The sequence below is a fragment of the Seriola dumerili genome, unplaced genomic scaffold (assembly GCF_002260705.1).
Source record: "Seriola dumerili isolate Sdu_G_001 unplaced genomic scaffold, Sdu_1.0 BDQW01000040.1, whole genome shotgun sequence".
Lineage (NCBI taxonomy): Eukaryota > Metazoa > Chordata > Actinopteri > Carangiformes > Carangidae > Seriola > Seriola dumerili.
In genome coordinates this window covers 626,735-649,745 of record NW_019174295.1, presented here as the reverse complement: position 1 = coordinate 649,745, position 23,011 = coordinate 626,735, and the positions used below count along the sequence as shown (strand labels likewise).

Here is a 23,011-nt window from a genome sequence, read left to right as displayed (position 1 = left end):
TGAAACATCAGTGAACCATCAGCCTGAACACCTTGTTCACTTGTTCAGCTGCACTGGCAGAACTTACAAGCTAGATAAGCCAATACTGCAGATCAACTCATATGATCTACTGCCGACCACCCCGCTAAAGGTTGAGCCACTTCTTGATCACCAAGGTCATTTGGTTCGTCTTCTTGGAACCACTAATTTCTTGCCAGTCTATCCAGTAGTTGTTGTAATATTTCACACACACACACACACACAAAAACATGAAAAGCCAACTATTTTTGAAAGGTTTAATTTGAAAGCTGCAGCCAGTGGCTGAGCCTCGATAAGAAGCAATGAAATAGCAACTGAAATTAAGAATTGGCCAAACATTTTAATAATAGTCTGGTACCTAATGCAAGCTGTGTGTGTATTATGTTTAGCCAACTGCAGTTTTTGTTGGGCCTACAGATGCACTTGGACTTAATATTTTATTACATGGGATGGCAGCGGTGAGTAATGAATTGTACCTTGTTTCTTGCAGCTTAGATAAACTGCTGGATTCGGGGTTGTATACTGGAGAGATAACAGAGCTGTCAGGAGGCCCAGGAAGTGGCAAATCTCAGGTGAACATTTCCTACCTCCCCTCTCCATCACTGATAATTTCAGTCTCATAAATTCCCTCTTTTTAGAATTCCCCCTTCTCCTGTAGAATAAGAAAATGAACTCTGGCTGAAATAATACTGAAGTAATACTTAATTGTGGTTATCCATGTAGTTAACCAACATGTCCAATTATCCCTGCCGTCTTTAACTATTCCCTGCATGCTTGTCATGTCTTCTAGGTGTGTTTTGGTGTCGCGGTGCACATTTCATACCAACTGAAGCAGAGTGTAATATATATTGATACGACAGGAGGGCTGACTGCCAGGCGCTTGCTTCAAATGCTACAAACTGAAACAAGTAACACAGAAGAGCAGGTGTGTTGACAGGAATTGAGCTTTAAAGAAATATCACATAATGTGTAATATAAAATAATATGGAACAAGACACTATCACGTTACAGATGGAAGCTCTTCAGAGGATCCACATCTTTCGTTTGTTTGACATCTTCTCCTTACTCGACTGTCTGTACAGTCTTTGCAGTGGTGGGCTTCAGCAGGTTCGTTTCCAGTAGATTGTTTTTTTTTTCCTTTTTGCTTAAAATACACCAACAATCCCTCTGTACCTAGGGAACCTTTTGAGAAAGACAGATCAAATTTTCAGCAATCTAAGTTTGTCATATTTTGTATTAGGCATCTGTTGGCGGTGGCTCTGCCAAGGCAGTGATTGTGGACTCGGTGTCGGCTGTTATCTCTCCTCTACTGGGAAGCAAACAAAATGAAGGTGATATCTCTTTCTGTTAGTCCATCATAGTCCATCATTCCTGAGGCTGTGTTTACACCTGAGCCTGTAAACTGCTAACGCCTGTCAAGAATCTATAAGATAAAATAAAAAATAAAAAAGGGGTTCCCATCACATTTAAGTGAGTTCCAGTCATAAGAAATAATTAATGAAGCATTTAGTTAAAGGCTTTAGACACTTTAAAATAACTCTATGTATCTATGTATAGTAATCAAAGGTTGTTTTCATATCAATATAATTTCTCTGGAATCAGTTTCTTTTTCTCCACAAGTGAATAAAATAATATATATATATTATAACAAAAACACTTCAGACTATGTCTCTAAACTGGAGGTCATGTGACAACAGAAGGAGCTCACTTCAGCTCAGATAATGTTGAGATGAGGTAGTTGTATCATAGAGTAATTATTAATGTCCTAAAATTTTATATTTATATTAAAAAAAATATCCTTCAGTGTATTTGGCGACTTAATCGGCCCATTTTTGACCTTGACCACATTTTGATCTTTTATACAGTCACAGAAAGTTTTCCATGTGGACCTTAGGACAGAAGTCAAGACTGCTGTCCTCAACCCGCAGGTTACATCTTCAAAGATAATTCTGTGATCTCATGTGTCCACAGACTGAGCTGGTTGTGGCAGGCCGAGGCAGTGACTGGCACAGTCACCCTGGGCAAACATTTTATCATTCTGTGCAGACAGTGGACATCTGAGATAACTAAAATAACCTGAAGATGACACTTGCTGCTGGATGATAGGCAAAAATTAGCATTTTGATATTTGAGTTTTAAGTTGGGGATGTTACGTAACTGAATCAAAGATGGTCTGAAGTAATGCTCGTACTGCTGAGGTCACGAATGGGGTTAGCTATTATATGCTAATACTGATTCAAAGCAGGTTTTGAGTATGTTTGAGTTTGAGGAGTTTTTTTTTTTTTTTTTTTTTCTTTAATTAACTGCAAAGAAGTGTATGCTGTGAAGATTAGTACATAGTGTGTACGATTTGTATGTAGCTCAACAGGCAGGTAATATTTGCCATGTTTATCATCTTAGTTTTGCGTGTTAACATGCTAATATTTGCCAAATAGTCGTCTGTCATTGCCATCACTAGAGCCCACACCAAGTGTGGCTAAAAACGAAGTGAGTCAACAATAAGACTTAAAAGTATTCTGCACACAGACTAACCTCGCCACAACTTCCTGTGCCTCCAGGGATGTCCTTGATGATACAAGTGGCAGGAATTCTGAAGACGCTGGCGAAGGACTTCAATGCTGCTGTTTTAGTAAGGACGACACAGCCCTTTGACGTGTGCTGCTCTGGATGCAAGATGCATTTCCAGTGTCAATCTAAACTCCCCACAAACCTTTTCACCCTTTCTCTTGTTACTGCTGTAAGACCTGAAATGAAAACTAAGCAATTTTTTTCCCACCTTTTGTTTTGGGTAAGAAAACAGAATCAAGATAAAAACAATTCTGACAATTGAAGGTGTAAAACAAAAACACCTTTGTTAGTTCAGGTGTATGACTGCAGGTTATAATTATGTAAAAAAAAAAAAAAAAAAGAAGAAAAGAACTAATCGCATTAAAAGGCATGCACCAAAGAAAATCTGCCTTCACCTCAGCTCATCAAGTTATTTGAAGTGAGATAAAGATAATTTGACGGGCTGTTTGATGTCCCGTTTGATTAAAAGTGGGACGATATGCTTGTCCTACTTATTTTTTCCCCGTCTTCTAAAGCTTTCATTATCTCTGGAAAGCTACACTGCATCAGAAAACAGTATGTAGAAATGGTGTGATAATCCCGAGAGAGAAAGGGGAAAAAAAAAAACAACAACTAAAAACTTAACATGAAGGTGTCTGGGCCTGCAGGTTACAAACCATGTAACGAGAAGCGGCAGCGGGGAGGTGCAGCCAGGCCTCGGTGTATCATGGAGTCACATCCCCAGAACCAGAGTCCTGCTGGAGCGAGCGGAGAAGGCCACGGCTGTCAGCCGCTCCAGTGTGCGCTCTGCAACACTGATCAAGTCTTCTAGACAGGTACGACGAGCAGCATTGACTTGCCCATCATCTGCTGCAGCAACACAGTATTGATTCTGTTAAAGGGGGTTTCATTGAGAGGCAAACGTCAAAATGTCTTGTTATAATGGAGCTTTTGAAGTCGTGTTTGCTCTTTTTGAAAACAGGTCTGGTTTGATAAAGAAGCTCTTTATTTCATTTTAACAGCAGCTTCTTGCAAGAAAAATATCTCATCACTCTAATTAACAAAGACAAAGCAACAAACAAGATACAGGACACCCAGCTGTTCACCCAAAAACAATTCTACTGCCATGTACACAGTCATCCATCTACAAGATGTGACAAAATATTAAACCCTGAGCGAGCACTCAAGTGAAGTTTGGTCTCTATAAAACTGTAGATACTTTGTTAAGATTTCTTGTTAGCGAAGTTTATATTTTCAAACAGTCGCCTCTGGCTGCAGTTTGGAGCCTAGTGCAGATTTACTGTGCAGTTATTGCTCATTAAAAGTCTTTTCTTCACTGCTTTACTACCATAACCAAAAAATGTTTCTATAAACTAATTATTTGTGCATTCTTTTTATTGGAGAAAGGTGTAAACACACACTGTCCTAAAGGTCCCATATTTTACACTTATACATTTTTTTATTTGATGTGTTGATATTTATAAGAACATATATTTGTGGTTTTAAGAACCAAAAACCATCTCAATGTAGTTTTACATCTCCTCTCTCAGGCTTCTCTCTGTAGCTCTAGTAACAACAGGTCAGTGAACCAATCAGAAGAGAGGATGCTTTGAGCTTGATTGGCCGACTGTTTTTGGAGTGATCAAATAAAAATATTCAGGTAAACACTCAGAGAAACCAAATCCTGCAAGGTTGGATGGTGGCTCCAGGTAGGCGGGGCTTGGGGTATGGCTGAGAGCATTGACTGCTTTGTTTTGACATCACAGAGTTACAGAAGTCCTGACGGCTGGTTTTAAGGTTCAGTTTCTGAACCCAGGCTGTGTGCATTTCTCTGTGGACTGAGCGCTTTGATATTTTCACAGTATTAATAAAGAACCTAGACCTGATCTATAATCAAAAAAGACATGGAAACCTCAGTTTATATAATATGGGACCTTTTTAACATACCTGTTGGTTTGCTATAAAACAGTGTTACTACAAACCACATATACTTACATCACAGCTGTGTGTTTTGAGCATGTATTCCATGCATTTATTGGTGTCCGATTTATTTTCAAACAGTAGAAAAATACAGTATTTGACTCTTGAAACATTAGTAGTATTCACTGTGGTGTAATACAGATCTGAAAAAGTCTTCAAACTGATTTCAGTACCGCACGAACCAATGGCTGCATGGAGATATGAAAACTAATACAATAAACAAAAAAAAAAAAAAGAATCATCAGTAAATAGGAGCTAAAGCTTCCCAAAATACTTTTTTCTTTGACTAAAGTAATAATACACTGTGTAAGGTATGTTGCAGGTTTCAGCTCTACACCATTATCATGTAGCTGATGTGATTCAAGGGTTTGTTGTAGTTTTTCAGTTACACACCGAGCGGGCAAAAATAAGTGAGGCAGCAGAACAGCCTTCTGACTACAGCGTAGCAAATACATGAATGGACTAATATTAATACCAGGAGGAAATTGTTGTTATTGTTGAAAACTGTTGTACTTTTTCCTCCTTGCATAAATAACTGTCCACAAATGCATTTATTATACATTTTCTGTTTTTGGAATCATAAAAGTCGTCCATCAGATGAAACAAACAAAGTGAACATTGCCAAAATGAATGTTTTATATTGCAGCCGAGTTGTTTTTGTTTTGTTTTTTTAAACTAGGTCTAAATCAACCCTGTCATCTGCTCTACTTCTTAGCCTTGTCACATCAAAGAAGAGTTCGACTTGCAGTGGTGGAGTCGCTCGCAAGTAGAACCCTCAGGAAAGCGAAAATTGGATGAGACTGATTCCTGATGAGAGCCGACTATAATCCTCTGACCAAAGGTAAATGAGTGTTTCTTGACCAAATTTGCAAGAAAATGTGTCTTTGGAGCGATATGCAAATATTTGATAACTGGAATTAAGTTATAGCAGTTATTCAGATCAAAATGATTGTTGCTGCAAAATTGGCAGCATATACCTTTGAGATGCTCTGTCAGTCATCTGCTGCAGTATTAATATTTTGGCCCTAGATTTTCTTTTTACCTGTTGAGAGAGGAGGGAGGAATAAAGAGCCAAGTCCTTACTCCTCTATAGTTCAGGCCTTTCAGAGGAGGCAGAGCAGGTTCAAGTGGATTTTGCTTCTTCAGAGCTTTAATACATTCAAACATTTAATTAAGCCACCTCATAGCCTAAAGTATCCCGGGGATAAAAAGGCAAATCTGAATTATCCTTGAAAAGCCATTAGATGCAGGAGGCTGCAGTAAAAAACCTTTCAGCATCTCATCGTATTGTACAAAGAGTCTCATGATTTAGAATCAGAGTGAAATGTATTTGGTTTAGGAGGAGAGAAGCCTTTTAAAACAAGTAATTCCTCTCATATGATCTTGGTGAATTTGGGAAGGTGAACGGCACTCTCCAAAGAAATAGCTCTGTTTTCAGACAGGAAAAATGTATTTTTCCTGTATCTCACACAGGAAGTCCGTAGTTTGGGCAGGCATCCGAAATCCATTTAAGTCATATTTGTAACACCACTGCTTTTACTGTAAGTGGCTACAGAGTAAATTGGAGGATATAAATAGCATTAGAATGGTGCTTCTGACACGTTTATTATCTTCATCAACATTTAGTTTATTCCTGATGGCAGACACATTTGGGTGTTTTCACTTCATGATCTGGGGTTTAATACCCCAAGAAATGTTTCACTCTGGCAGTAAAAATAAAACATGATTCTAGAAAAAAAAAAAAAAACATTATTTTAAAAGGACCAGTGTGTAGGATTTAGTTGCATGCAGGTCACAACCAGCTGCATACCCGTCCCCTCATCCCTCCCTCCCTTTCCAATCATACAAGAAAATCTACAGTGGCCTTCAGGTGACATAAAAACACAAAATGCCCTCTCTCTAGAGCCAGTGTTTGTTTTGTCCGTTCTGTAGAAACATGGAGTGCTATGTAGATATAACGGGCTCATTCTAAGCCAATGAAAACACAGCGATTCATAATTTCAGGTGATTGTACACTAATGACAACGTAATTATGAATATTATTCTATTTCTGACAATAGATCTCCCTAAATCCTACACACCCGTCTTTTAGTTCAACTGTCTGTATTGTAATTTTATGTTACATGATTTTTATGTAAAATGCATTTCATTCTTTCATGTCATTCTTACAAAAAACTACATCTATCACCAGGATTCACTATTTTTCCATTACCTGAAATTGGCAAAAAGAAAAAAAAAAATTGAAACTCCAAAAGTGAATGTGTACTGAATGTGGCCCCTGCTGGTTTGCAAGTGTACAAAACACAAAGGGAAAAAATAAAAGTGAGAGCAGTGTGTAAATCCCATGGACACAGTGTCTAGTGTCACGTAATCTAACCCATAAAGATTAGCCCTGTTCGTATGGTTTGACATGCATAAAGTTAAGTCACACTGATGTGTAGTAGAGGTAAACACTGTTGTTTTTTGTTTGTTTGTTTTAAATTAACAGGGAGGTACGACGCGCCTCTTGCGGATACATTCCCAGATCCAGCTGGGTGTGACTCTCTGGGCCTGGCTGTCTTCTTCAGGTTCAGCCAGAGTGTGTGTGGCTGAGGTGGTGTCGTAGTCCGGGACGAGGTCTCCGTCATACGCCACAAAGTACCGCCTCAGCTTGTCAAAGTCCTGCACTGAGATGGGCATGAAGAGCTTCACCCCGCTGAAGATGTCCATCAGAGTCTGCAGGGAACAACACAACTGGTCAGCAGGAGTAAAATTACAAAATGACACTTGTGTTTTATTATTTGATTTAATTCTGTAATTACTGCAGCATGACCAGAAATGATTACAAATGAATACAGTTTTTTATTCATACTGTTATTTTGTCATTACCAGCGATTGCTGATAGATGATATGGTCGCCTCCGGTGACTGAAAGGGGTGGGGTAACTTTAACTCTTTTTAAATGTTAATATGGCCGATCCCAAAGCACAGCTGCTGCCATTACCCTGTATATTGGTTCAATTTATCAGACGACGTAGTGAGCATAAAAATATGAAGTTTTTTCTCCCTCACTCATGTTATACACACGAAAACTAGTTCTGCAGTGCATAACTGAAAAATAACGAAGTCAACTGTAAGTAATTACAGGTGTTTACTGTATATACACTCACGAGTGAATTTCAGGCTTCAGCTAGCGATGCAAGCCGCCATGGCTGCAACAGGCTTGGCACTTAGAGATGGTGAAAAGGAGAAAAGAGCTGCATGGCTCACAGACCAGGTGGACACACAAACACACATGCAGTCTAGAATTGAGCAGCAGCAGCTGCATGTGGACAACAGAGATTCTGGGTTTTGTCAGTTTGCACAACACACTTGAATGGAAAAGGGAGCATGAAGAGGTTGGTTTGAATGAAGAAGCAGAGTCTTGTGCTGACAAAACAACAGGTGTTTGTGTCTCTTGTTGTCGATAGACAATCTGGTCGCCAATCGGCACAAACCTAGCTGCAGCTAAGTAGATTAACTGAATATTTTTGGTCTATGGAATTGTAAGACAGTGGAACCCATTCTTCACATGAATGAAGATGCAGCTGCCAGAATATTTGGGGCTTTAAGTCAATTATTTAATTATGAAATTTATGAACTAATCAGCTAAACTACACAGTCCACTGACTGTCAACACTGTGGTGTATGTATTTAAAAATAGCCATTAAGATAAAAAAACATTATACCCCACAAGCAGCAGAAAATTTTTTACATCAAATTCTTCAGCTTTTTCCTCTGTAGTGTTTTTATAAAGCACCGTGACAGTTTCAGTATAAATGAAGTGAGACCTGCTGTTGACCAACCTTGTCATTCCTTGGCTGCAGCAGTTGAGAAGTTGCCTTTGTTTTGTTTTGTTGTCCGTTGCTGTGAACACTTTCGCTCTTCTTCACCTGGTGGTAAATGGACAACGGTCACTTCAACTACTGTTGCATGGAGTTTAGCCCGTGCAGCTCAAGTCCACTGTTTCCCCACTGTGTCACAGAATTGAATGTAAAATTGAAAGTGTGCATCTGTCATGTGAACATTCTGTCAGTACCTTCTTGGGAGCGGGTGCTTCTGAGGCTGGAGTGCGAGGCTGGGATTTCACCGCCTTTGGTTTGGGTGGCGTGCTGTTGCCTGTAAATTGAGTGTATGTTACTGATGGTATCTCGAATAAGGTGGCATTGCAGCACTCAGCCACACATGACACCGGGCTCTGAATGCTGAGTCAACCAACACATCTCTGTCTGTGTTACAGGTAAAATTTAAGTTGCCAAATGAACCCTATTCCGCTGTACAATAAATACCATGCATTCCATTTCTGAGGCTGTCTTTTAAAAGGCGTGTAAATGATGATGACATTGACATTGCTGTGGGTGAAGGCAAAGATGTGTCCGCATGAGTTGAAAATGTTTCAACTTGAGCAACAAAATTGGTGCTTGTCCCAAGGCTTTGACTCCACTTCATGAATATAAAGTGACAGGGGAAAAAAAGTGCTTTGAAGGAAAATAACAGAATAGGAGTATCCAGTGTTACATTATGTACCACAGCTAACATCTGGGCTGTAACGGGGCGAATAAACATGGACTGCAAAAATACTCCAGAGGCCAAATTTCAGCAAATAATGAGGTGAAAATTTGCAATGGTTTTGTTTAATTGATTGTTTTGAGAAAATATTCAAGTAAAAACTTTTGCTTCTTCCAACTTAACAGATGTAAAGATTTGCTGCTTTTCTTTGTTCAAACCTTCATACGGTTTTAAACAATTGGAGCAATTTCAAAATGTCATCTCAGACTCTCACTTCACTGACACTGCACCGGTTAAAAGCTTAATGAAGAAAATATTCAGCAGATTAAATGATATTGAGAATAATTGTCAGTTGCAGTGCCTGAACACCCTTCAACAGTAGGGATCCTGCCTTATTATAAACATGGGCTGTAGCGTCAAACCGTTGCATAAGCATCATTGTAAAACTATGGTGTCACTAAGTTGTCACTTATGTTGCTATTGTACTTACTGGCTTTCTTGGGAGGGGCGCCTCGCTGGGACGAGGGCGACGGCGAGTTTCCTCCGCTGTCCCCTCCTGACGAGCCCTTGTCATCGTTGGATGTAGACGGTCCAGCTGTCACTTTAAAGTCACAGTTCTCCTTTGATATGCGATACAGCTCCTGAGCAGATTGATGAAATGACAACATGGACTTCAGCCAAGAGATGTAATGTTTCGTGTCACCAGAGATTGAAGGCCTGTGTTGGACTCAAATAATTTAGCGCAGACATGTTTTACTGCCTCAGCCAATATTTCAGCTCATTTGTCAGTGTTTGGTGGATGACTCTGACTGCAAATTTGGGCCTCGTCCTCCTCTGCATTTAAATCATACTTAACTCAGGTAGTCCCATGGGTGCTTTGTTCAACAGTGGCCTTATTTATTATTATTTACTACTCCCATCTCCTATATCACTTGGCCTCCCCTTCCTCGCCCATATTCCATCATATATTACAATAGAGATGGAAAGTAATTAGCAACAACCCCAGGGCATGCACTTCAGGCATTGAGTATCAAATGAGCAACTGATTCCTACAGCATTATTTGTGACTGGGATCTCATTAAAAATCTAATCATTATGTGACAATGCTTAATTATTTCCTATAGTGCCATAAATTAGCTGCTTTTACAATCATTCATTGTCACGTCGTTGTCCTTGAATTGGTATCAAATGGGGGGAAAAAAAGGACGCAAAAAGTTAGATTTTCAACCCAACTCAACTTTCAACACACTCCACTCATTCTTTAAGCACTAAGGGAGAGCTATACATTATTAACACCACTGCACAATCAGACTATGGCATGTACACTTGAATCAAAGCAGGAGATATCCTACTTTAAGCTGGTGCAAGTTGGTGGCACTCTTCCAGTCCTTGTCATCACGGATGCGCGTCATGCGGGGAAAGCGGATAGAGATGCCATCGGCTGTGTGCATTTCTGATTTGGAGAACTCAGCGCCTGTGATCTCCCAGACAGGTGCTTGCTGCAGCAGGTGAAAAATAAATGACAAGGTAAATATACAACTGCTTTTACCTTTTTAGATGGAAAAAAAAAAGACCAAAAAAAAAAAGCCTTGATAATTACTATTTATGGAAAGAAGTTTGTGGAATTCATTACTGGTTCTCAATCTATTTTCAAACCTCAAGCCAGGAAGGGTCATTTCAATCAAACGTTTTAAGTCTCTGAAGTTTCAAGTATTTTCATTAAATAAGCAGGTTGGAAAGACTTCCCAGCTCTACAGCGTGGGCGGTCATTATCTCGATATGTCGGAGTAATTTATTTGTAAACGTTCCTGCTGAAGACACATGCAAGAGATGCTTTTAACTGATCGGTTCATTTAAAGGTCTACAGTAGCCAGATATACAGCTGGGCTGAGCGTGAACAGGTCCACTGGGAAATACAAATGCGCTGAATAATGAAATCTCACCTCAGGATCACGGATAATGAAATCTGGATAATAGTTCTTGATGATTTTCAACCAGCCTGGGATTTTGCTTGGTTCCTACACACAAACACACAAAAGATTCATTTTCAGTTTTATTACATCAGCTCCATATTCCAGGCAGGCCTCTAAGTGGATCCTCTCTGACCTTGCTGATTTTGATCACATCCAGCTCCTTCTGGAGCCTGGCCAGGGTGGCGTCATCGTAGCCTCCAGAGCACTTGGTGACTGTGCACCATTTCTTCGAGTCCGGGTCGTAACAGCCCATTAGGAAACTGGACATGATGCCCCCTGGTGGGTAGAAGAACACACCTTATATTAGGAAGGAAATTTAGAAAAGTGCTGCCTCTGAGACTTCCGACCCACTTAACAGTCCCCTCCACGGGCGTTGAATACACACGCCTACAGTCTATAATTTCACTTGACTTTCCAAAACTGGCCTATTCAGACTCACTTATAAGGTCTATTTTTCCAGCTGCTGCTTGCTGCTTGCTACTTCCCACTTCCGTCCTACAGTGTGTTATGACAAGTGTTTTCATCTGATTTATCGTCTCTGCTCCATTAGATTGTCTTCACACTGCATGAGCTGTCTTTATTAGCCCTGTTTTGGAGATGTGTACCTTTTTGTTTTTGCATTTGTTATGCCTCCATTGTGTTACATGCTCATTACCCAGCCTCCTCAAAGGCTCCCATATCTTGTCTGTCTGTTTGCTTTACCTAATGACAGCTTATCCTTGTGCATGTTGTGTCTATTTGAGCTCACAATGGAATAGAGTTAATAGAGATGTGTTGTTGTTAATTTCCTGTCTAAGTACAGTTGTATGCAAAAGTCTGGGAAGCCCTGGGCAAATTACATATTTCTGTGTACATACATAAACCAAACTAACTGGGGTTAATGTTGTGGCTGATCAGTACACACACACATTTTCGTTTTTATGTTGAAGATCTGACTTAGGGTCATACAGACTATTTAAACCCACTGTAAATCCTCTCATACCAAATCCTAATGTATTGTTTAATAAAGAGCCTGTTCATATAATTAACAAAACACATTAAATATCAATTTTGCTGAAACTTGAACACTTCGCAAAACGGTCCCTCTGATCATTAAAAGAATTTTCATATCATTAAAAATTAATAGTAATGGTAAAACTGTCTTGGTTAGCTAATTTGGGAGTACCCGAGTCACGCCCCTCACCTTACAGGAAATGGCTGAAAATAGGAAAAAAAAAAAGGGGACACTAAAACTGTCAGAACAAGTAAGATAAAGCGTCAAGGCTACAAGTCCCCCGCATAAAGAAATTAATACACTGTAGTAGATGGTTAGGGCTTTACAGACCGTTTGAGCCTTTTCCATAGAAGGCCCCCAGCACCACCAGATCAGCCGTGTCTGCCATCGCGCCTTCGTTCAAATAGTCCTTCTTCACCTTCAGCCAGTGGCGCTTTCCTGGTTCATAGGTGCCCTGAGACACAGATATAAACCTCAATCATCTCAAACTTTTAGTATAAATCGCGTTAAATTGTGTTACTGCGTTTTAGCACTGCAACAGATGTGAAGTATAACATGTTTTAGTTGGGGAAAAAAAAAAAAAAAACTGAGTTAGTAAGAGATCCACTGCGAGGACAGAGAATCTTACATTAGACCCATATTATCATCACAAAAGCAACTCACCTTTATGTCTTTTAGCACCAGGCCTTCAAGTCCCTCTCTGATGACACGAGTTATCATATCAGCCAGGTCTCCCGCCCTCTGCCACGCACACAACAGAACATAGCATGAGCTGCTATCCATGCGGCACTGAGCTATTAAAGATGTGTGCATACAGCAGAAAGAGTTGTACTTACAGTGACATGCTTCATCTCTGAGAACAGGATCCTGTTGGTAACTTCCACCATGTTGTCATGTAGGAACTTCCTGCGTTCACGCAGCGGCCTGGAGAATATGATGCCAGTGAATAAATGTAAGACAGCTTGTTATATGTTATATCTAAATACAAGATGCTGGGAAATGTCTCTAAAAATAAAAACAAGACTGAAAAAATACTAAATTTAATGTTAAAGGGCTTTAAATTTTGTCCTTATATACAAACTAATAAAACATTCAAGTTTGGGTAAAATAGCTGCTTCTTCTTAGATTAAGTTAGAGAGATATATATTTACACAAATATACCAGAGAGACTCAGTTTTTTCCATTAATCTAATCTTAGTCCTACCTAAATAAACACTGAAACTATATAAATCACAAGTAGAACTACCAAACCCACAAGGAAATTCCCTTTAAATAAACAGAGGCTAAAATAAAAATGAGATCTCGACGTAAAACCAATATCAAAACACTATATAAATAACACTGTTAAAGCGTTAAACACACACACACACACACGCGAGTGGTAAAGCACAAGGACAGAGCAAAGTCTTTGTGTATGTTTGGACAAGCATCTTACCAACGACGTTGAAAAGTGCATGCCTGCGTCATTCCCATCAGGGGTTATTCTTTGTACACTGGAATTCAAAGATGCTTTTATTTTCAATAGCTGGAGTGAAAACACATTACCTCTCCATGAGACTCACGCCATTGAAGTAGATACAGTCGAAAACAAAAAGGCACACTTTGGCATCTTGAAACGCTGCTTTCTGAAGGGAGAGGAGAGGAAAGTGTGACATGTGACAAGAGTGACTGATCAAAAAAACAAGCTGCGTGACAAAATTCATGCTGTCTGGGAAAAAAAAAACAAAAAACAAAAGTACAAATTGGCTTTGGTGTTCCCACCTTGTGTACACCCAGGGTCCCAAAAGGCAGGGGTTTACTGGTCTTTGTGTCAATTAGGAGGACTTCAGCATCCAATATCATACTGTGGCCGCCGGGAAAAGCCTGAGGGATGTAGTCTTTGAAATGGGCCACCTGAAACATCAACATGGACACACACTGGGCTTAGGCACTGAGTAAAAAGAGGAAGCGCTTGAAACATCTATTACAACACGACTTAAGAGATCGGCACCACCAAAAGATTTTAATAGGCATCACACACACACACACACACACACACACACACACACGCGCACTTGGTCTCCCTCATTTGGGCTCGTCTTCTCTATCCACCTTCATTATACTTTGTGGTGGATGATCTAAACCGTTTATGTAATTTCTAATATACTAACATTCACATAAATTAATTTAATTACAGGGGCTGAGGCGGCATAATCTGTCATTTGGCCTATGGGAGCGCGGGCATGGCAGTCACACAGGGAAACATGTCTATAGCCGTTCAGGATAGAGGGCTACATTCTCTGTTTTCTGTTTTCCTGTCCTACATCATGCAATTTTTACACAATAAAACATACATAGTTTAGAGGGCGACACCTGGTCCATACTTTAACAGAAACCACTGCAAAAACAGACTAGTTCTATGATTGACAAAATTGTGCAAATAGAGAGCAAAAAAAAAAATAAGCAGAGAAGCCTACATAAGCATTCGGTGAGTTGAGGCACGTGACTTGTACACATCCACATGTATAAAAGCTCTCCTGCTCTTTTCCTGGTGCTGTGTTCTGTACTGAAGGTTCATAGTGACTGTGGGTGATGTATTGTGTGCACAGCAGCAACCTCTAGTGGTTTAAAAGGGCTAATGAACATGATGTCGAGCTATTTATTCCTGCATGTTTAAGGCTCTGGGCCTCATAGAGAGAAAGCAAACACTGGAAAAGCAACGCTGTGGGAAATGTCTGAATTTCACACTAGGATAATACCTTTAAGCTGCTAATCCTGCAGGGGCAAACCTGAGGTCATTTTATTCTGACTGTTCATACATTGACCGTGCGGCTGTGTGTTTACATTCGTGCGGGATGCGTGTGTCTGTGAGTGTGTGATAAGACTAACTTTGTGCGGTAACACCGGCTTGAGGCTGCGGCTGAAGTAGCTGAAGTTGTCTCCGTTCTTATGGACCTGCACTCGTTCTCCATCGTACTTGATCTCAGAGTACATCCCGTTGGGACATTTCTTCATGGCGTACTCTATGGATTTACACGCTTCTGCCTGAAATCACACAAAAAAACAATCAGTCACAAAGCTCTCAGCAGGTAAGCAATTTCTTATGGCTACTTCTTCATTAAAAGTTTGCTCTGGTTGGTCCACTGGCAGAAATGTCCTCATCTTTCAGGTGCAGGTAAAGGATAATCCTGATAGATTCATTCTGAAATGTGTTGTAATGCTTTCGGCTATCATTCCTACAGCTAATATCAATGCACTCACCACAGTCCTGTGCAGTATAGGATTATTAATGACATTTCTGCTGTGCTCACATGCACTTTTTCTTCATTTCTGAACTGGCTGAGCTGTTTGTTTGTTTGTTTACAACCTGTCTGATCATGAGACTTCCTGTGTTTTAACCCGTCTGACATCATTGTAGAGGCGTTATCATCTTCCCACGTCTAAGAAATGACTTTGATGAGAACAGTGTTTTTATAACTGATAGAAATGATGGTCAAAACCACAAAAATACAGCCCACTTGCTGCATCTAGGCGTTGGTTTTACATGCAGGAAAGAACAGTGATGACAGTGAAAGCCAGCAAGCCGCGCTTTACTCTTTACCACTTTACCATTGTGTGGTACCATGTGTTTGTGTCATTCACAAAAACATCATTTATCCCCTTCAGTGTGATACCAGTATGCAGTCAGGTAATATTGCACTGTTACACTAATTGACTGTGACTCTGCTGGCAATGTGACTGCATGTTCACCTGCTGCTCTGTGTGCACTAATTGCATTTCAGAGCACACCATCAAAATAAATCATACTTAATTTTGTGTCTCTCTCTCTCTCTCTCTCTCTCTCTCTCTCGCTAATGTGTCTACTGGATGTAACAGAAAGTGATGCAGCATTTTATCTTCTGCGAACCGATGTGAAGGGGAGAATGAAGTAAGGAGTGAAAACGCTAAAGTTCTGAGCCCGTGGGAAGCTAGGAGCTGGACCGTGTTATTCATTTGTAAACTAAAATGTGACGGAGCCGCAGTGAGTTTCAATTTACTTTCATACTGTGTAATTAAAAGTCTGCTGTGTAATGTGAAATTTAATGGTCTGTAGGTTTTTTGGAAAACCTTTTAAATCATGTTGAATTAATATTTGCATTTGCAGAAGGGGAGTCAGTATAACCATGTGTTTACAGTGCAGAGTTATCTATAAGGTCCAGCTGCTGCCTGTTTGTTTGGTTGGAGCCATCAGCTGGAAACACTCTGAACATCGTTTGCTCTGTAGCATGTGGAGCTTTCACCTAATGTAGAGGAAACTCATTCAATCCTTTGACAAGCCAATCACAGGCAGAGACTCAGGTTGATGGTTAGATAGACTTTCAGCCCCTCCTCTAGTGCTGAATGTATGTTTGCTTTGTTTGGACCAAATGTACGGTCATCCTAACCTTAATTGAACAAAAGTAGAATTACTGAAAAAGGAACAGCTGACCTTCTGAACTGATAGAAAGCACAAAAGTATAAAATCCTACTTGAAGCCCCTGAGCAAGAACTCTAACAGTGCCAATGATGTTAAGACAGATTCAACAATTATTGTCTTTTATTTGAAATCTCTTTCTAATTTCCTTGTTAATTTCCCTGATAGCCCACATACCTTGCCCTAAAGCAAAACTGGATAATTACAGTATTGTAATCAGTATGGGTCCACAGCTGGATACATGATATATAACGATTTAGCAATTAAATTAGGTCATTGCTCAGAGGTCCCATCGTGTTCATTCGATTCATTTAACATACGTCGTCAAACAGAAGTTGTCAAAACAAGAAATGTAAAAGATGTAAGATGAAGAAAAGACAGTGAACTGTTGAGAACAGGAGTGCAAGAACATTTTTCGCATTTTAGCGTTGATACTCACCAACATGGGCTGAACGGGGGTCATGAGAGAGGCCTCCACAGTGAGGAGCTTCCTGGGCCCTGAACCATTGGACGCCTCCTGCTGATTCCTCAACACCCGCTCAATCACATCACCCAGATTACGCGAGGCTTTGAAGGCATCATAAGCGTTTGGATCCACAGCATCCAAGCTGCATGAAAGGGCAATAAAAAAAATTTACTCACAAGGCCTGAAAGAACATGGTGTTTATTAACTTTCGTGCAGAAGACAAAGACACTTACACGTGTTTCGCTCCGGAGTTCATCTTCAAGTCATGCTTAATAAGTCGAATGATGCATTTCAGGTCATTACTGGTGCATCTGTGATGAGCAGAGAATGCAGATTATCACTGGGGTAAAAATTGTGAAGTGCTGGAGTATTTCAGCGTTTCATGAAGCATAAATGTAAACATTTACGACCAGAAAGGGTTTAAATATACAATAGTTAGATTACATTACATCAACTGTAAATAATTCAGAAAGAACCTGCTTCATTTCAGCCATGAAGACTATTGTTTAAGACATTTAATTCAGTACAGCACAAAATAATGTTTCTGTCCGTTTACAAGGAACATGCAATTTCGGACAAATAAACACAGTCCTGCTGTGGTGTCTGAGCTGTGGAGGGTAGAATGTCAAATAGAGATGTATGTGTGTGTGTGTGTGTGTGTTACACATGCCTGAGGCAAACAATCTTAAAAGACAAGAACACTGCAAAACCAACAAATGCTAACAATAAAAATCTAGGACAAGCTAAACATGTGGAAACAAATAATTGCATCATTTACAAATACTGTGAAATGAAAACACCAAATCTGTCTCTCTGGCTTTTACACAGTGGTGGAGTGAACCGTTTACTGTTTACTGCAATAGTACTGCAATAAACCCTTCTTCATGAAGGTCATAATGTTCAGATTTTATTAACATTGAGGTGTTTGTTCAACTTTACGATAATTTTGGAGGACGTAGTTTGTGGTGCTGTTGAACTGTATTGCATTACTCAGAGGTGCTTCTCTTATTTTGTCCAATCAATGAGGGTAGGCTAAATAACAGACACACATCTCTGTATAACACAGGTCACTTACAGGATCAATGTGTGGAATTCAGGGGGATCTATTGGCAGAAATGGAATATAATATTCATAATTATGTTTTCATTAGTGTAAAATCACCTTTAAGTCTCTATAGTGAACGACTGTTTTATGTGTCAACAGTTAAAGTTATTTCTAATTTCAGCCACATGAATGATTGTGTTGCTGTTAGATGCATTAAAGTGGTGATCTCGAAGATTTTCATTTAAATAAATGTCTGTTAAGTCACTATGTATCGCTGAACAACGCAATGGTGACAACAGTGATGGAGCCTGTGGCCGACTGAAGATAGTATTGCGATATTTATATATTAGCAGTATAACAAACTAGGAATTTCCAGGGAGAAATGATGTATTAAGTTGCTGCTAATGTAAACTGATCATTTCCTGCTGCTGCAGCTTCACATTAAAAGCATTTTACATGAGTTGACATTGATATGAAGTAGTCACAGGAAATGCAGTGTGCCAGTGAGCAGTGGTTCATCAAAAATGCATCTACAAAACAAGCCAGGGGTCATTTTTGGATTTTTTTGACAGCAGATCAGTTTGAAATATTAATAGAGCAAGGAGTAATGGAACAAGGGGGCAGCCACAGTGAGTTGATGAGGAGCTGCAGGCGACAGGCTGCACACCTCCAACCGTGTGCAGCATAAAATCAGATCACGGTTGCCCCACAGAGTGATGGAAAAAAGGCCAATTATTTCCTGACTTCTTTATTAAAATGACAATAGTTTCTTTTGTGGCCCCAAGAATTCTCTGCCCTGTAGTATTAAACTGCATTTGCTGATACCACCAGTAACTACAGGTGTCGCCACAGCAACCAGGACTGAAATCTTTGAGGTTGTCACTTTAAAGAGTCTTAAAGTGTTTTAAACTGTTTTAATAGAGCAGGTCTGCAGGGTTTATTATTTTTATGAATGAAAGTATCTGTGTTACTTTACTATCCAGCCCAATTAATTTGGAAATGATGATATACTGTATTACTTTTTGGCAATATCCTCCAGCTCGGTCTGCTGCTCATCCTCCTTGGTCAGCTGGGCGAGGCGGGTCAGGGATGCGTCCACTTCCTGGATGGTCAGCAGGCTCTTGGCAGCTGGAGGAAATGCTTTGCTCTCATCGAAGAACATCCTCACTGTCTCAGATACATCACCCTTAAAAACAAAGAGACCAACTGTATTTTTCAAGTGTCATTTTTGATTATTTTCCCATTATTTTTACTGCACAATGTCGGGGACTATAATTAGCCCAGAGAGAAATCCACTGGGACTGTTTTTATTAGTCCAAAGGTATTTGAATTATCTAATATTCATGCTATGTGCTATACTTTTGAATATTCACAAAGCACAAGAGTTCGTGTGTGATCACCGACCTGCTCCAGATCGCGCACCATGTCATCCTGGTCGCATCTGAATATGCGACTGAAGAGTTTTACGATCTGTTTGTCATTGAGGTTGTAGACACTTTTTACAACGCCCGGCAAGAGCAGTTTCACTGTCAGGTAAAGATCTCCATGGAACTTATCTAGGATGGCAACAAAGAACATTTAAGAACAACATTATGTCATAGAAATCCTGACCTTCGATTTAGTCAGATGTTGTCGTGCTAAATAAACAATATGTATAACATTTTTTTTAAAAACTAACAAAATAACACCAACCTCCACCTGAGCCTTTCTTGAGATACTTCTCAATAATTTGTGTCTTGACATTGTAGCTGTTGTTTTCTGCCACCGTGGCACAAAGCTTGCGAAACTCTCTGAAGAGGCAGTCCTTGTGCTGGGGGTCACAGAGCTGGGAGGACAGGGGGCTGCCTTGGCTGGCTTTGGCAGGGGAAGGGGTTGATGGTCCTGAGCTGCTGGAGGTGCCGGCCTTCGCAGCTGGACAGGACAGTGTAGAGGAAGAGTACAAGTGAAGAGAACAAATTTGGCAAAGCGAGTCCTTCAGTTGGATACACAGTGGAATAAAAACAGCTTAATGATCATTAGTACGTTTCAGTCGACTTCACTGATCACTTTTAAGGGGATAATACAATAATTTGGTTTAATTTGGACCAATTGGGCAACATTATCAAGTGTGAGTAAATCCGTTGGTGAGCAGCAGCCTTCACGGTCAAAGAATTTAACAGATAAAATCACTCAGAGTTCAATCTATCATAGCAAATCAAGACCATTCTGTCTTTGAGAAATCCAACATCTTCCCCTCTGGTCAGAGATACAAGCTTCCAGAAATTAGTTGCAACCGGTTCAAGTTTTTATTTATCCCATGTGCAATAATTGCCCTTAATTTCAATGAATCATATACATTAATCACATGAACTTACTGTGACTGATGTTTTTATGCTATGTTGCTATGAAAACATAAAGTTTATTGCTTTTATTTTATTGCTATGAATGTCCTCTTGTGGCATAATAAAAGATCTGAACTGAACTGACCTGCATCTACACGTTTGGCTTCACATTTTTGATCTTTCTATTTGTTTCTCAGCATTAAAAAGTTAGTTCATTAAGGCAATTTCATATGGTATTGTGGTGTGGTGTATTCAGGGCCCAGTCCCCCATGACAGAATAAACAGAGAGAAGTGGCACACATGTTTCTGACCCTTGGTGTTCAAGATGTTACTCTTTGTTGTCTCAGAATTGAATAATCATTCACTCTTATATCATGTTCTTTGGATCCATTACTTTAGTTGTAAAAGTGAGCAGCTTTTTGTATCATGTCTTCTTTTGTGAATGGCTACAGTACAAATAAGAAACTACTTGGCCTTGGATGTCTTATCTTACCAGTGAAGCCTGAAAACTTGCGTGGAGCGTTGACGGACGGGTCAGCGGGAGGAGCCATCAGCTGGCCAGTGGTGTTCATCTTGGCCTGCACCTTCTTCTTCGGACTTGCATTGACCTTGGCCATCAGGTCTACAAGACAAGACTAATGACTTGAGACACCATATCATACCCATTTTCAATACACATGGTTTTAACAAGAACAAAGATGAATGTTTTGAGTTTCTGAATGTCACATACATCTATGCCTAGATATACATAACACTTAGACTCACACACACTCTTGCACCAGAACCCCAAGCATGTCCAATTGCCTTTGTATAACTCTTAGAGATCTGTACTGATATGTGATGCCTCAGGTTTTTATTATATATAATCACTTAACTAACTGTGCAACATTGAAAGTTAAAGTTCAGTAGACAGAAGAAGTTAGTTTCTACACTGTATTGCAGCCTCTGGCCAGTTTCACTGATTACTGTCTTTCCAAAAGTGTAATAGTCACTGTCTTTCTTAATGTGTAATAATGTATTGGTGATATTAACATGTAAAACCTTCCTTTTTATGTGCTACATATGAGTTCCCAGTAAGTGTTAGCACTGCCTAGAATACACAATACTAGATTATGCACATACAAAAGAAAAAATACAACAACAATTTTATCAGATGTTTATAAGTGCTGAACATTATGAAGAGATATGGCTTTTGAATATTATTAAAAAAAATGTAATTTTGGGTGTGTGTCTTGTACCTGAAACGTGTTTATTAATGAGTTCCTTGTCTTCATCCTGCAGCTCCTCCCAGCCCTCCAGGTCTGTGATGTCCTCAATCTTCTTCGTGGTGGCTCTCGCCCTTTCCAGCTTCTCAAAAATACACTTCACGTGATACCACTCTTTCATCTCTCCTGCAGACTCACTGAAAGGGTTTGGCACAATCTTCCCTATACGCACTATGCCCTTCTGGATTTTGTCCTTGCATTTCTTACAACCTGCAGTACCACGTTTGGCGTATTCCACAATGAACCTCTGTTCTGCCATATCTGGCTCGTTGGAGAAATACTGATGCAGGGAAAGCTGGGGAGAACACTTTTGGAGGAACCTGTGTTTATGGGATACTGAGGAAAAATTACAGATTTCCCTGGAAAAATTAAACACATAAATGGGTGAAGGTTGATGTTCAAAGCATGAAGAGACAGGCGAGGATCTACACACTTTGAAGAGTTGCTGACACCCAACAAGTGTTCTAAGAGTTTGTAGTCCTGCACAGACAGTCCTGGGAGCTAAAAAAATAAGAGATCTCTGCATCCAGTTGTGATAGCGGGTACATACAACCTTAAAAAAAGCAAAGAGACATAAGGGTTAAAGAGCTAATTCGTTTCATTGTTGTTCTGTATAAATGTTGCCTTAACATATCAAAGATAACTAAAACTTCCTTCACTGATTCAGCTTAGTGTATTTCCCTTATTGTTATCATCATGATGAGTAAGTGTGTGCCACATTTAAACATTTCAACATTTCAGTGCAAAGTTTTATGCAGCTCCAGTTAAGCAGAAGCTTCCCATTACATATTAAAGGACCAAAGTATGCCCCAGCAACTGATCCTAAATTTATTTCTTGATTCACAAAGGGTCCAAGTCATCTTGACCCTCAGTTGGGGAAATGTCTTCACTGATCTATGTGTTTAATCAAACATTTTGATTAGAATAAGTTGCATTCACATTCTCAAGAATGCCATTTGACAATGCTGGTGTATAACTATGTTAATTACCACTGGATTACATGCACCACCACCATGTTTTACATCACTAATTTGTTATCAAAAGGTGGTGGGGCTAAACACACAAAGTGCTCATGTGTCTTCAACATTTTAACAACTTAAACTTCATCGTTTACCTTGACTGAATGTTTGAAGAATGCCTATGTGTTTACAGTTATAACGGTCTGGTTATATCATTTTAAACGTTAACCATACGTGCACAAGATACGTGTAAATTTGATGACACGAAGGCAAATTGTTAAGCTAACTAGTTGATTAGCTTTAGCCATACTCCTTCTGTTACACATACAAACGACTAGCCTAGCCAGCTAAACGATTTCACAGCAACTATCAAATATAAGTGAACACGTTGCAAATATATCTGTGCATATTTAGCTACTGTACCTTGAAGAATCTTAGTAAAATATGTTAACACGTTTTAAATTTCTACTCCCCCTTCGCATTGTT

At 39.7% G+C, this 23,011-nt stretch overlaps 2 protein-coding genes across 4 annotated transcripts in view; one reads left to right on the top strand and one right to left on the bottom strand.

Moving 5' to 3' along the window:
- Positions 1-7,120, top strand: part of rad51d (RAD51 paralog D) — an 18,964-nt gene extending 11,844 nt beyond the window's left edge. Inside the window, exons 4-11 of one of the 2 annotated variants that reach the window (XM_022738760.1) lie at positions 509-590; positions 809-943; positions 1,030-1,125; positions 1,259-1,349; positions 2,577-2,647; positions 3,234-3,401; positions 5,261-5,386; positions 7,034-7,120. In XM_022738760.1, coding sequence (XP_022594481.1) covers positions 509-590; positions 809-943; positions 1,030-1,125; positions 1,259-1,349; positions 2,577-2,647; positions 3,234-3,401; positions 5,261-5,356 — 739 coding nt within the window. In that variant the 3' untranslated portion in view covers positions 5,357-5,386; positions 7,034-7,120. The remainder of the gene's footprint in view (positions 1-508; positions 591-808; positions 944-1,029; positions 1,126-1,258; positions 1,350-2,576; positions 2,648-3,233; positions 3,402-5,260; positions 5,387-7,033) is intronic. The other variant, XM_022738761.1, reaches the window with a different exon arrangement.
- Positions 6,381-23,011, bottom strand: lig3 (DNA ligase 3). Of its 2 annotated transcripts, none has more exons than XM_022738757.1 (21): positions 22,949-23,011; positions 21,540-22,119; positions 20,795-20,923; positions 19,673-19,891; positions 19,385-19,536; positions 19,000-19,166; positions 17,170-17,247; positions 16,910-17,078; positions 14,907-15,062; positions 13,800-13,931; positions 13,584-13,663; positions 12,875-12,962; positions 12,702-12,779; positions 12,369-12,492; positions 11,178-11,320; positions 11,015-11,089; positions 10,424-10,570; positions 9,562-9,712; positions 8,602-8,681; positions 8,369-8,455; positions 6,381-7,260 (listed from the first exon to the last, which is right to left on the bottom strand). In XM_022738757.1, exons 2-21 carry the CDS (start codon positions 22,090-22,092, stop codon positions 7,027-7,029), a joined length of 3,042 nt encoding a protein of 1,013 aa, XP_022594478.1. In that variant the 5' UTR covers positions 22,093-22,119; positions 22,949-23,011; the 3' UTR covers positions 6,381-7,026. The 2 variants fall into 2 exon arrangements, with proteins under 2 accessions (XP_022594478.1, XP_022594479.1); XM_022738758.1 differs by lacking the exon at positions 22,949-23,011 and adding an exon at positions 22,681-22,700.